At 31.4% G+C, this 16,044-nt stretch overlaps 1 protein-coding gene across 1 annotated transcript; it reads right to left on the bottom strand.

The window, feature by feature from the left end:
* Positions 1 to 311: 311 nt before the first annotated feature.
* Positions 312 to 3,341, bottom strand: LOC145802674 (receptor-like protein EIX2). Its single transcript, XM_082895439.1, has one exon. It carries the CDS (start codon positions 3,339 to 3,341, stop codon positions 312 to 314), a length of 3,030 nt encoding a protein of 1,009 aa, XP_082751565.1.
* Between the last annotated feature and the right edge of the window lie 12,703 nt (positions 3,342 to 16,044).

The following is a 16,044-nucleotide window of genomic DNA, read 5'->3' as shown; positions in this document are numbered from 1 at the left end:
CCTCTCAAAAAGGTTGATTCAATCTACTCAAAGAAATTGAGTGCCTAATGATTAATTTCAAATGGTCAATTTTCTTTTAAATAAATTTTTATTTTTTAACAATTATTATTAATTTAATCAAATTAATACAAAATAAAAAAATTAAGTGATAAAATTGATACAATTAAAATTATATAAACCAATTTAACACAATAAGCAAAATACATAGACCGCAATCTAATTTGCACACAAAAATAAAACAAAACAAAACAAAAACAAAAAACAAAACAAAACAATTAATGCTAAGCACAACATTTGACGTAATCTTGGGCTTACCAACATCCACACACAACACAAAGTTTATCCCACATTACGTCTAGAAACTGAAAATAGGCATACCTCCATGACTTGAAGAGCAAAAAAGGAACACAGACACCCCAAAAACCCATTACAAATCCTAATGCCATGCATAGATAAAACCAATCCACTTTAGGTTCTTCTCTTTTGTCTATCTCGTTTCCTCCATTGTTCACTGGTTCACCATCCGCACTACATTTCTGTGTGAGTGGAGGTCCACAGAGTTTGTTGCCAACAAAGCTAGAAGCATCAAAGCTCTGGAGTTGGGTGCTTGTTGGAATTTCACCTGACAAGTTATTATAAGATATATCAAGATAACCTACGAAATTCAAATTTGACATGCTCGAAGGGACTTTCCCTGAGAGTTGGTTTCTTGAGAGATCAATAGAATTCAATGACTTCATGTTCCCGATCTTCTTGGGGATCATTCCTGTCAAGTGATTTCGAGATAGATTCACTGATATCAAGCTCAACAAACTTGATAGTTCATCAGGAATCTCCCCGGATAAATTGTTGCTTGAAAGGTCCAAACTAGTTAAAAATTGGAGAATAGTGCTATACTGATACTCATTTCCTTTTGTCACCACAAATTCAGTCTCTATGATCTCCCCATCATAATAAGAATAAGAATTCCAATACCAGTTATTTGAGTTTTTTACTGTGGCCATGGCGGTGAAATTGTTGACACACCATGGTATGGTTCCAGTCAATTTATTATCTGCCAAGTCTAAGATTTGAAGAGAGGTTAGGTGACAGAGTTTGGAAGAAATTTCACCAATAAACCTGTTTGAACGAAGGTTAAGAACCTTCAAGTCAAGAAGATTTTTCCCAATCCATGCTGGTATGCTTCCAACAAACTCATTCACGCCAAGGTCTATTATCAATAACTTTTTACAATTTTGTAGAGATGGAGGAAATTCTCCTGAGAGACTATTGCTGCGCACTTGCAATGAGATCAGGTTACTTAAAAAGCTTATGGAACTTGGAATACTCCCCTTCAGATTGTTGTTTCTAAGATTAATGACTTCTATTGATTGCCAAGTCATCCAACAATCAGGAATTTCTCCTGACAAAAGATTTTCTCCAAGGATAAGAATCCTCAATTGACTTGTTTCATTCGATCTACCGCACAAGAAGTGAGCCATATCTCCTGAAAATGAATTGTTGGAAAGATCTAGCTCACTTAGACATGGAGAGATAGTAGGCAATGGACCACTAAATTGGTTGGAACTTAAGTACACCATAGGTCTTGGGTATGAATGGTCATCACGTTTTGGAATATATGAAATCTCACCATGGATTTGGTTGTGAGAGAGATTTAAATAATGAATTCCAGAAGATAAGTTCCAAAACCAAGTAGGAATATTACCTGAAATTCCAGTCGACGAAAAATCCAAGTTTGAAAGTTTCTTCTGTGATTGAAGCCAATTAGGAAAACGTGGACCCAAATGACATGATCTTAAAAGAATCTGATCAAGTTGGAAGGGAGGAATCCACTTAGGGCTTACTTTAAAAATCAATGAATTGTCAGAAGCACCTAAAATTTTCAAATTTTTGAGGTTGGCAAAATGAGTTTCAGACACAATTCCTTCCAACAAATTATAATCTATATATAGTTCTTCTAACTTCGTGAGATTACCAAGAATTTCAGGAATTGTTCCATTCAATTGATTATCAGTCAAATATAATGATTTTAACGATGATAATCTTCCTATTGACCATGGAAGTGGACCAACAATCGAATTAACTGAAAGATGTAGTTCCTGCAAATTTTTAAATTGCCCGAGATTATCATCGAAAGAACCATAAAGTTGACATCCAATTAAGCTTAGCGTCTCCAAAGTATCTGAAATGCATCCAGTCAAACTTCTAAAAACATCTGATATGTCACCAAATTTGTTATCTGAAAAATCAATAAATTTTGTGTTGCAAAGACCTCCCATAGATCTTGGTATTCTTCCTTCAATTTTATTGTATGACAAATCGATGTGAATAATAGAAGTCATATTCCCAATGTCACCTGAGATTGGACCTTGTAAATCATTCCAACCAAGATCGAGTGATTTGAGACCTTTGAAATTATACAACCAAATGGGAATGGTGGAATTGAAATTGTTCCCTGAGAGATCAAGATCTTGAAGGCTAGTCATGTTTTGAAGTCCATTAGGAATTGGACCACTAAAATCACAAGATCGTAGACCCAGAGAATCAAGGCCAGTAAGACCAAACAACCAATTTGGCATCAAAGGTTTGATGTTGTTTGCAGAGAGATCGAGGACGGCAAGAGAAGTAAAGTTAAGGCCAGGAAGAGAAAAAGGGAGATCAAGTTGGCAGCGACGCAAGTGTAATTCTACCAAAGAAGGAAGCATACTAGTCATTTGCAGCCAATTAGAGGATTGGCTAAGATCCACACAACTTAAATCGAGGTGTTGGAGCAAGAGAAGACCAGAAATCCATTGAAAATTTTCAAGACTCAAACTAATACGATAACAATGTCGAAGATCAAGATAGTGCAAACTTGTGAGATTCCCAAGTGTTTGAGGAATTACTCCACTAAAGTTAGCTTCAGAGAGGTCAAGATATCTTAAACTCCTTAAAGAACCAATGAAATTGGGGATTTTGATCCTTCCAAAATCATTGTAGCTCAAGTTCAAGTAATTCAAATGTTTCAAATTCAGCAAAGAAGGATTTAACTTACCACCCAACTTGGGTATGTAATCATTACACATAAGATCTGAGTAGTCTGTGCATGAACCTTGAAGATGGAGCTCACGGACATGGCCACTAAAATTGTCACAAACAACTCCATCCCATGAACAACAATCGTCATTGCTAGACCAAGAGGAAAGCCAGCTTGAAGGATGAGTAAGATCGTCCTTGAACCGCAATAGGGCTTGTCTCTCCTTTGCAATGCAAGACACAGTGGAGTTTCCATTGCAGAAGCTAAAATGGAGACTTGGTATGGCAAGAATCCACCATAGCAAGCCAACTACAGGACCTCTCATGTGTTCCTTCATATATATGATTACAATGCAGCAAAGAAGTTGAGTGCATAATACATTTGAATGAATATATGTTACGAATGGTATGCAATTTATAGTTAGTGTTTCACAACAAGTGATTGTGTTGTTTGCAAAGTCAAGCGCGACTCTTTATTTTATTTTATTTATTAGAATGAATAAAAATGTTTATATTTATATTTGATAAAGATAAAAAAAAATTAAAATTAAAAACAATTATATCAGCTCGTGGGTTCTGCTTAATACTTAAAAAATTAGTAATAAAAATTTAAAATAATAATAAGTAGAGCTCACACTATGCCTGTTTTTGAATAAATTCTTTGAATAATTTTTTTGGTAATGTTGAATTACTGACCATAACTATCACTATGGGGGCTTGGAGACTTGGGCCTAGTTATTTTTTTATATTTTTAATGTATAAAAAAAAAGTAATAAATAAGACTTAAGCTTATTTTGACAATTTAGTCGTTTAGTCAAAAAACTATTATAAAATAATTAATTTTTTATATATATTTTTACATATTTCTTTTATAAAAAAATTAAGAGTTACTAAAAAATTTCAATTCTCAAAATTACATGCTGGTGTAGCAGGTTTTGGACTTCTTAATCAGGTGGATGCCTAAACTGAATACGAAAAGTTACAGCTAATTTTATCTTTAGATTAAAATATTAGATACATTACACTTTACCTCATTTATGTTTTGTCACTTTTTTATTTTGAGCCTTTGAAGTTTGTTTTTTTCCTACTTTGACGCTTCACATTTCAAATTTTTTTCACTTTACTTCTGAGGCTAATTTTTGTTCAAAATTAGACACACAAAAAAAAAAATTTCACAATAACTGTTACATAATATAAAAAATTATTAATATTAGAGTTTAAGTTTATGTTAAATGTGTGAATTATATGTAATAAAATATTTTTGTATTACGTAACAATCAGTGTATCATTTTCTGTCTAATTTCGAACATTTAGCTTTAGGAGTAAAGTGAAAAAACTTGAAACATGAATGGCCAAAGTAGGAAAAAATAAACTTTAAACACCAAAGTAAAAAAGCGACCAAACATAAAAAAGAAAAGTGTAATTTACCGTAAAATATTTTTCAAAATAATATTTCTTTAAAATAAACGCTTGCTCTTTATTTTTGTTGCAACTTTAGAATAGGGGTGTTCGCGGATCGGTTTTGTGCGGTTTGCGGTTCGGTTTTGACCCGCCCGCATCTATGCGGTTTGGGAAAAAGTCAACCCGCAACCGCCCGCAGTGCGGTTTGCGGTTTGTGCGAATAGGGTTTGCAAATGTGCGGGCGGTTGCGGGCGGTTTGCGGTTTACACTTTTTTTAAAAAAAAATTAATTTTCGAGTTTTTTTTTCCCAGCGAATTTAGGCATCAAATTCATTTTATATATTTGTGATAACAATTTTTTGATGAGTTTACAAATAAAAGTTGAATATCAATGCATTAAATAAAAGTACCCAAAACAAAGAGACCCTACACTAGCATTTTTGCCATGAAAAAAATGTATATCAATGCATTAAAGGTTGTACTCAATTAGAATTGCCAGTTCAGTAATCAATAATCAAACTATAAGTTCCATCGACCATTAGAAGGAAAATTTTATTACGAAAAAGTGGATGAATCACCAATGAAAATCATATAAGAAACCAAGTTTAGGACTTGATAATTCTACGGCATTAAGAAAGTTGAGAAATACTTAAAAATAAGGATCCTATAGTGTCATAGATAATATAATGGTGCTCCTGTAAAAGTTACAAAGTTGGTATATAAAAAGTAAAAATAATAATAATAATAATAATAATAATAATAATAATTAAAGTGCGGGCAGTTTTTGCGGGTTGCGAGTTTAAACCGCGACCCGCCCGCAACCCGCAAATTTGTCATATTTCAAACCGCATCCGCCCGCATTATGTTTGCGAAACTGCCCATTTATATGCGGGTTGGGCGGATTGGGCGGTTCGGATAAACCGTTGTCCACCCCTACTTTAGAATATTTTTTCTACTTTTCGAAAGTGCTAAATATCTCTCACCTAAATGAATTCAAAAAAGTTGGGAACAAAAAAAACTAGGGTAAATTACAATGAACTTTCTTGAAATTTGAAAAAAATACAACAAGCACTATAATTTTGACATAATTATACTAATTTTTGTTTTTTAGTGAAATACAGATAGCATAAAGATACAAAGGTACATAAAGATACATAAACAGAAATATATATTTTAGTGTAAAAAACATGATAATATCGCTTTTATTCATACGACTAGCGGGTTTTTGATGAAATGGAGTCAAGTGTTATGTAAATTAAAACCTTAATGGAGTCCCGTGTAATTATGCTAAACTTGTGAGGGCTTACTCTATTTTTTTTTTTTTTTGACTTCAGGAAAGGTCAATGTAATTTTTCTAAAAAACTAAATACAAAATGAATCACACATAATCACGTGATTATAATCCTACACAGTGTAGGATTTACAGTTATAGTGTCTTTGATCTATTTTGTGTTTGGTTTTTATGTTAATAGTATTGTTCAAATTTATTTACTTTCCGTTAATTATGAAAAATATTTTTAATTAATTTTTATTATACAAAATGTAAAAAATTAGCATTTTTTTTTTTTTTTTGTGTGAAGTATTTGCGTGTGGAAGGTGCGTACCATATACATTTGTGTAAATTTTCACAAATATACATAAGTTATCTCACAAAATCGCTTAAGTTCTCACAAATATACGTAAATTGTGATTTCTTAAATTTTTATAAACTAACTTATGTATGTTTGTGAAAATTTATGTGATTTTATAAGATAACTTATGTATGTTTATAAAAACTTACTCAAGTAAATATGACGTACACTTATAAACTTAAAAATTATTATTTATTAGTATTATTTTTTTTTAACCATAGATCAACTTGTTCTTGGAATTTGACGTTTATGAGCACCAAAGATTAACTTGTTATTGGGGTTTGACATTTATGAGCACCCCACCCCCACTCTTACGGCAAAATTGTTTCACGTTTCTTAAGGTTAATCTAAAGGTAATTATGAATGGATTAAAGTCCTTTTTCAATGTGCGTAATTCAACTTTCTTAAGGTTAATCTAAAGGTAATTATTCCGTAATTTCATATTATAAACACGTGATATTTTATAATATTATAATTAGTGAAGAGGATAGATTGATAAGATATTAAATTAGATGATTAAAAAATATAAATAAAATAAAATAAATTATGATTAATTAATAATACGAACACGTGATACTCCAGAAATAATCTATAATTTCCCTCAATGCAATTACCCCCACGCTCACGGCGGAGGTTTCACAGTTTCATTTTGTTAAAAGTAATTGGGTCACTTTGTCCTTTATGATTTGCTATTTTTTTACTTTCATTTTTAAAATTTACTTTTTTTATCATTTCAATTTTTTATATTTCAAGTATTACTCAATTTATTATAAAAATTAATTCATATCAAAAATTAGATAAAAAATAACACATAAATAATCACGTAGAATAAAAATATTTTATTATATATAATTCATACTTTTAATACAAACTCAAACCCCAATATAAAAATATGTTGCAGTTAACATAACATTTTTTATTTAATTTTGAACATAAATAAAAAAATTGAAACATAAAGGTCCAAAGTAATAATAATAATAATAAAAAATAAAAAAAACCTTTATGGGCTAAAATGAAAAAACGAATATAAAGGGGAAAAAGTGTAATTTACCCAAAGTAATTTGACTATCATGTTAGGGTTCGTGGGTTCACTATAGATCTTGTTTTGAAAATTGAAATCGTTCATTTTATAAAATCTTTTATGTATATCATTTACGAGGGAAAAAAAATTAAGTTTATTCGATAATCGTAACAATTTTATTTTATCGCATTTGTCTTAAAAAAAATAATAAGCAAGTTTTTAAAAATAAACTACATATATTTTTTTGTAGCAAATACAATAAAATGAAAATGTTATGATTATTGAGTCGATCTACTTTTTCCATAGATGATACACACAGAGAACTCTAGAAAATGAACGATTTGAATTATCGAAACATGACTTGTAGTGAACCACACAGAGCCTCCGTTTTGGAAGTGGGTTGGCTTTTTGACTTTTTTGGCTATTTTAGCCTGGGCTAAAAAGGTTGGTTTGGGAAGGACTTTTTGATTTTTTGACTTTTTTAACTTTTTTTTGTGAGAGAAGAGTGTAATGATTATGGGTTGGATGTGGTGTTTTGTTTGTTGTGGCTAAAATAGCAAATTTTGTCTTTTGTGACTATTTTAGCCCCAAAATCACTTGCCAAACACCACCTGATTACTTGATTTTTTTAGCTGTGCATAGGCTGAGATTGTGTGTTATTTTATATAGATATAATATCTTAATATTCAGGCCTCGTTGGAGAATATATTATTTTAATAATTTTTTAGTTTTTGGTTAAAATATGAAATAAAAAAATTAGTATATTTGGAATGACTTTTTAATTTTTTTATGAAAAGATGTCTAAAAAATAAAGAGAAAAGAGAATTTTTGACTTTCTGATATAAGTAGTTGGCTTTTTATTTTTTTGTGACTTTTTAATTTTTAGATTAAAATATCAAAAATGTTTTATACCCCCACTGGGGGTCGACTCCCAGTGAGGTGGAGGCCCATGATTGGGCGAAAAAAACTTTTTTTTTTTGGTTGTCAGCCAATGGGGGCGCGCCACCTCACTGGGGGTGTGACCCCCACTGGGAGGCTCCGTTTGGCAAGTTGGGTTGGGTTTTTTTTTTGGCTATTTTAGCCACAAAAGACAAAATAGGCTATTTTAGCCACAAAAAACAAAACATCACATCCAACCCATAATCATTACACTCTTCTCTCACAAAAAAAGTCAAAAAAGTCAAAAAGCCAAAAAGTCCTTCCCAAACCAAGCTTTTTAGCCCAGGCTAAAATAGCTAAAAAAGCCAAAAAGCCAACCCACTTCCCAAACTAAGCCTTAGCAAGGTTGTTGAAATATTAAGTTACCAAAAGAGACCTCATTCAATCAAAGTGACACAATTTAAATGATTTAACTTTCAGTATTTAGCAAGGTGTTCTTTATAATTTTATGAATGATTTAACTTTCAAAATTTAAATTAAATTGAAAGGGTACGTTAATTTATAAATAGAATAAATTAATTTTAGAAGTCAAGTTGTAAAATGTGTTATATAGGGCATGAAAATCAATAATTAATGTAATAAAACTTGTAGCTATATTTTGAGTGTTCTTAAACATCAGAGTGTGTTTGTTAAAAAAATAAAAAATAAAAAATCTCTAAATACGATATATATATATATAAGAAAAAGAAAAAGAGAGTACATTTTTTTATTTTTTTTTAAAAAAATTCTTTAGAAATATTTTACTTTTTATGTAAATATCTAAATTAGGTACATTTAAAAAGTTTAAAAAATTAATTAAAATATAAAAAAAAATCACTAAAGACAAAAGAACACGAAAAATAAAAATATATATATTCAAAAATAGTTTTAAAAACTAAATCCAATAGAGTGATAATGACCTATAATCAACATTAATTCAAATAGGTTGGATTTGTCTCAAATTCTTATTTGATTTGAGAGGCTTGTGGAGTCCAACAAGAGTCCTGTTTTGAAATCCGAATTGCTCATTTTGTAGGACATTCCGTGCATATCATTTAAGAGAAAATTAGGTTGATTCGGTAATCATAACATTTTCATTTTATTACGATTGTCTCGGAAAAAATTGACGACAAATATATTTTTGAAAATAAACTATATATATTTTTTGGTATAGAAACATGATAAAATTAAATACTACGAATATCAAATCAATCAAATTCTTTTTCATGAATGATATACACAAATGATTTAAAAAATAAATAATTTTAATTATTAAAATAGGACCAATGGTGAGCTCACAAGTCTCTCAAATTCTTTCAAATTAATGTTTAAACTTGAAAAAACCCAACAAAATTTAAATAATAACTGATATATAACATATACTATATAGATTGAGTTCATATCTTCTGAAGTGCCATTTCCCTATAGTGCTTTCTTGTACTCCAAAATGATGTCGTTTGTGTCGTCTGTAGCCACAGTGACACCATTCTAAGTTTCTTTCCAGGTAGTAGTCTTATCTATGACCTTGATTTGTTGACATCTTTTTTATTTTAAGTGCCTTTGTTAATTATGCGGCCTAGAGATTGTATGAATATATGAAAAAGTTTCATCTTTTTAGCATTCAGAACAAAATCGTTATTTTTGATAATATGATAAAATTTGTATAGATGTTTACTATGTTGGGAGACAAAATTTGAGTATACAAAGACATCATCAATATAGACAATTTTAAATGTGGAATAAAGATTGAAAATATCATTCATAATTGTTGGCTACATATTTTATACAAGCCAGTTACAATTCGATGTGTGGCAAAGTAAGGGTAGTACGGGGAGACCATTCAAATCTTCGATCCTGATCGTACATGTGGCAGTTAGTATTGGTTGTTATAAGATCTGAGTAGCAGTGGATCAACAAAGAAATACAAGGTCATGTGGCATCAACGGTTACTCACATTTAAATTCAAATTTATGAGGGAAGCTTAACTGCAAGTGATGGCGTAGTGGAGCTAATCTTGAGGTTACATGATCAGCGATCATGGAGGAACAGTTCGACGGTTGGAAATACAGTTCGATAGTCATCCTTAAACAGTATAAATAGCAGAGAAGGCTCCAAAAAAAGCTCTAGAGTCAAATAAAAAAAACCAGTCTTATTCTACTTTACTTAGTTTTACATATCCTGTTCTTTACATTCCAGTACTTTAAATTCTGCACTACACTTCATTCGTAGGAGTAGTTTCAAGTAGATTGTCGCTGTAAACCTCTACGAAACTGAGTTTGAATCATTGTAAGTTTTTTCATTCTAATGAAATGCTTCAGTTGTTCTTTATTTGATCGGTATTCTGTTTAATTCTCCTAAATCAAGCCACCTGTAAAAGTCCTTTTCATTGAGGTTGAGAGAACTAAAACACAATCGTCTGATAATTGGTTGGCTATTAAATTTCTGTAAGGACTGATTGATCCTTGCTGGCACGCCTACAATTACAATAATAACCTTCGAAAGTCAAAAAGTCAACAATAATATTTTAAAATTCAAAAGGAGTATTTTTTAGATCAAAAGGCGTGGCATTTTATTCAATCTCATCTATGACCTTGATTTGTTGACATCTTTTTTATTATGACATTGTGAACCTTGAGCCAGTGAGTTGCTCTGTTTATTTGATTTTGAAGGTCAAAGACTAATGTTTCAGTTATGCTATTATAGCTTAATTTGAGTTTGATTTGTTAACATCTTTTTTATTATGAAATTGTGAACTTTGAGCCAGTGAGTTGCTCTGTTTATTTGATTTTAAAGGTCAAAGACTAATGGTTCAGTTATGCTATTATAGCTTAATTTGAGTTTTCTTTGCTTGATTTCATTATTGTAGTTTAAAAGGGCACTCTGATGAGAGAGTTATATTTTTTAGTATAGTTTACAATTTCTTTCCTTTGAATTAAACAGACCATTTTCAATTTGGGAGACATACATTTGCTTTGTGTGGGTCTCATCGGGGCTGTGTTCTCAACCGAGATCAATCTGGGATGGAACTCGTGTATGCGATGAATTTTTTATTATTATTTATTTTAAGTCAGGTCTCAAAACGATATCGCTTGAGACACTATAAAGCATATAGAGAAAAGCCATTATAAAGGACTTGAACTCAGAAAGAATTGGTATCTAAATTTACACGTGATATAATTGCTTTAACGAAATAGCTTGTACATTCTAATTAGTCATTAACAACAAACTTATTAGAGAATTAAAAATATATATATATATATATATATATATTTAAAATTTTACACAATATATAGATGTGAATTATTATATGACGCGAGTCCTTATAGTCCTTGATAATCTTGATTAACAATAAAAATTTTTAAATCAACACTATCGAAGATTAAAAAAATAAAAGCAAAGCAATATATATACATCGATTGCAAAACCATTGTAAATAAAATTTAAAAAAATCATTGTTTTCAACAAAATAATAATAATAATTGCAAAGCACTGTTTGATTGGACAAACTGGATAAGAGAGGATTAGAATCCATCGAACTTAAGTCCTGGGACTGTTAATCCCCGGATTATTTGGTTGGATTGGATATGTCTCTTGTGTTTGTTTTTTTATGGGATTAGATGTCTGGAAAGGGTTATTTTTAGTTAATCCAACGTTTGGTTGGATGGACTGGATATGATAAATGAACAAAAGACTATTTTACCATTTTTTAATTGTTTACTAAGTAATAGCAATATTAAACATATCTTTAATATTTTAATTTTTTAGCTAGATTAAATAAAATTTTATTTTATTTTATTTTTTACACAATTAAATAAATTTATTCTTTTAAAATTAAATAAATAAAATATCAATAAAAATATATGTTATTTTTTAATTAAAATTTCAATAAATTTATTTTTAAAAATAATAATAATTAAATAATGAAATTAAATAAAACATCTATTAAAATTTAAATAATGAAATTAAATAAATTATAAAAAAAAATTTAAAATAAAACATCAATAAAATATCTATAAAAAATAATTTTAAAAAATTAAATAAATAAAACATCAATAAAAAGTTCAACAAAATTATTTTATTTTTAAATTGAGACATTTAAATTTTATTAAATTTTACTAAATATAATACATAATTAAATAGTAGAGGGTCAAAATGATCATTTCATCACATAATCCCAACAGTGGATAGTCCCCCGAAAATTGTCTCATACCCCCTCCCCCAAGGATACAATAGTCTCCCATATAGGGGATAAGAAATGCGGCCGGACTCCGTGTCCAACGGACTAAAAAAAAAAACAAACACCAGATAAAGAGCCTCCTCCCAGATTACAATCCCCCCAAAATCAAACACACCCTAGTTGTTTAAAAATTAGAAAAATATGCAAGGTGATAAGTTTTATCCTTTCACAATGTATCTGTGCTAGGTCATTCAACACTCGTTAAACTACAATTATATTACTGCTTGTAAAAGGAAATAGGAAGATCAACTTTCGAGCAATTTCCCAATGACAAGTTGTACAAAAGGCATGAGACCTATAAAGGCTTTATAAGCGCAACAATTTACATAATGTTGGGATTGCCAACATCCACACAACATAAAGTTTGTCCCACGTTATATCTAGAAACTGAAAACAGCAATGTTAGGTATCATGAAAAATCTTTCATGAAAATAATCATGAAAACTTTGTGACATTGGATTATACTTAGAATAAAGCAGCACACACTAATCAAGGTAATCCAAGGATCATAACTCTTTCATGATCATTTTCATGAAAAAAATTTCACGATCTCTAACTTTTCTCAACTGAAAATAGGCATGCCTCCATGACTAGAAGAAAAACAAAGATATACAAACACTCCAAAAACCCATCGCAAATTACACATAAAACCAATCCACTTCATGTTCTCCTTTGTCTACTTTGTTTCCTTCACTGTTGATTGGTTCACCATCCATTCTGCATTTCTGCGTGAGCAGAGGTCCACAAAGTTTGTTGCCAATAAAACTAGAAGCATTAAAACTTTGTAGTTGGGTGCTTGATGGAATTTTACCAGACAAGTTATTGTAAGATAAAATCAAGATAGTTTAGGAAAGCCAAACCGGACATGCTCGGAGGGATTTCTCCAAAGAGCTGATTTCTTGAGAGATCAACAGATTCCAATAACTGCATTTCACCGATCTTCTTGGGGATCATTCCTGCCAAGTGGTCTCGAGATTATTAGTCGCAGGCCCAACAAACTTGTTAGTTCCTCAGGGATGTCTCTCCAGAAAAATTGTTGCTTGAAAGGTCCATGTTGGTTACAAGTGTGAGAATAGTGTTATATTGATTGTTGCTTTTGTCACCAGAATTACATCATCTTGGATCCTTACGTAATAAGCAGAATAAAAACTCCAGTAAGTTAAGGTTTGTATCGTGACCATAGCCTAAACAATAAAGATTCAAACTTTCCATAAACTATTCATTCTTTTAATGTCAATAGCATATCAACAAGAAATTGATCTGCTAAAAAGATGAATAAAATGAACTTATGTCTTAAAGAAGAGAGAATTAATATCAAGCGGGTTGTATCAATCGTCAACAATTCATATAATTCTACTAAAACAAAAAAAATATATATAAAAAAAAAAAAAAACCCCCACATTGCTCTGGGTCAAAAATCAATCACTCATTTGATTGTTTCTCAGGAAACAAATGTAAGAATATGATAGCATTCTGTCTATTCTGTTAAACTCAAAAAATCAAAAGTCATATATGATATTATAAGACATAACATTTTTTCTTCCCTTTCCTTCGGTTTTCTTTTCTTGGCAACCAAACAGATCAAATTTATCGATCAATGTGCAACTTCCACCAATAATTCAGGCAATCAAAAGGACAAAAAAAGAAAAAGAACAAAGAGAAGAGTGTGAAGATCATCAAATTTGCAAGAGCTTTGAAGCAGAATTCAAAAACTCAAAACTAAACCCATTGCTCTATCCATACAGACCACCTATTTCATCCCCATTATATCCCTCTCTCTCCAAAAAACACTCCTCCGAAAACCTAACCTCCCTAAACCTCGCCGCCTCCGAATAACGCTCTCCTCCACCGCGACAATCGGAAATTCCTCAAACTCCGACCTCGTCGCCTGAAATTCAACATCTCATGATCCCTCTCCTCAATCTCTCTCTTGAGTTCTTCAACATTTTGCCTCATCTCATCCCCGGACTTCTCGAATATTGAAGATTTTGAGAGTGGTGGTGGTCGGAGAGTTGTTCTATGTTAGTGGTTGGTGGTGTGGGTCTTGTTCTTCTGGTTGTGCCGCCATTACTCAACTCCCCTCTCTCTCTCTCTCTCTCTCTCTCTCTCTCTCTCTCTCTTTCGTTGGGGGAAATGTGAGCGGGGTTTTTCTTCTATATTGCTTAGACCATCTCCAACGCTTCATCAAACTTGGCATCATATTTGAATTTTGGTGAAAAAGTCACTTTTTGGTGCTCCAATGGTTTCGGCAAATTGGTATCAAAATGAGAATTCAACAAAAAAATCATCAAAGTGAGAACAGGGTACAGATTTCACTACTTTACTGTGCATGACCGTTGGAGAAGAACAACCGGTCAACCAGCCGGTTGACCAACAGGTCGACCGGTTCATTAATTCTGCCGACAGGTGCGAACTGGTTTGAACTGGTTGGTTTGAACTGGTTTATTTTGAGATAGGTTATTTTGTGGACTGTGAATAATTTGAAGGGTGATATAAATTTAAATTCCCATGAAAATATAATTGAAATTGTTACATCTCATATAGATATTTCAGAACTAGCCGTTCCAATAATTTACCGTTGATGATGTGCTCTATAAAATATATCTGTTTCGTAATATCAAGCTGACAGAGTATTTCATTTTCATAATAGCATTACATTATATGCTGTGAATTTTGCTTGTTCTGTGTCATTAGAAATTTTTTCTCACTGCACTTTAATTTATATTATCTGATTCTGAGGTTGAGTGTATATCATTCTAATATTTTCTAGTAAGTTAGATATTGTATCTACTGTATTTTTTTCAAACTATGGAAGATTTTGAAATGTTTGAGGAATCACAAATATTGGAGCACAACACTGATATTAATTTTATGTCAGAAACTTCACGAGAGCAGAACATGCCGAACACTGATAATCATTTTATTTCAGAAACTTCTCGTGTTTCTCGTGGTAAAGCGTTCACAATTATAGAAGATGAAACTTTATGTAGATCTTGGTTAGCAGTCTCTCAAGATCCCATTACCGATAATAGTCAGACTATGGCTATATTTTGGGAACGAGTACTTGTTTATTTTAATTCACAATTGAGCGGTGAATCAAATCGAAACCGCATTTCTTTGTCTCACCATTGGTCTGGCATGCAAAAGGCAATTGATAAATTCTGTGGTTTTCTTGAACAAATTCAACTGAGGCAACAAAGTGGAACAAGTAAGGCAGACATAGTAAAATTTATTTGTGTTATTAAATATCAATTTTCTTTTCTAAATGTATACTTGTTATTGAAATTTTTGTAATTTTTTTTTGTAGGTCGCTGAAGCGAAGCGGATGTATCATGCAATACAGAAAAAACACTTCACATTTGATACATGTTGGGATATTTTGCGCCAAAGTTGTAAGTGGGATGAATTTTGATCACAATCCAAAAGAAGCACGCAACATGCTGATCCATGTTCGAATCCACCAACTGAATATGAGGCATTTCAATCCAACCAAAATAATGCGGTGCACGAACAACCATCGAATACATCAACACGACCAATTGGTCCTAAGGCAGCGAAAGAGAAGTTGAAGAATTAAACAACGCACGATAGTAGATTTGATGAAATGGCTGCCAACCAATCCAAAATTGTTGAAGTATTATCAACTATCTCCGCTAGAACTATTGAGCGAGATGAACAAAAGGCGATAGATCGTGAGCAGAAGGCTGCAGAGCGTCGAAGAAGGGCCGAAGATAGGGAGGAACAACTAAAACTCCTATCTATGATGAATGAAAGAAAACAACGAAATGAAGATCATAAAATAATGTCGATGGACATGACAAT

The sequence above is a fragment of the Camellia sinensis genome, chromosome 11 (assembly GCF_055761805.1).
Source record: "Camellia sinensis isolate YWXY chromosome 11, ASM5576180v1, whole genome shotgun sequence".
Taxonomy (NCBI): domain Eukaryota; kingdom Viridiplantae; phylum Streptophyta; class Magnoliopsida; order Ericales; family Theaceae; genus Camellia; species Camellia sinensis.
This window is presented reverse-complemented; position numbering and strand designations above follow the sequence as displayed.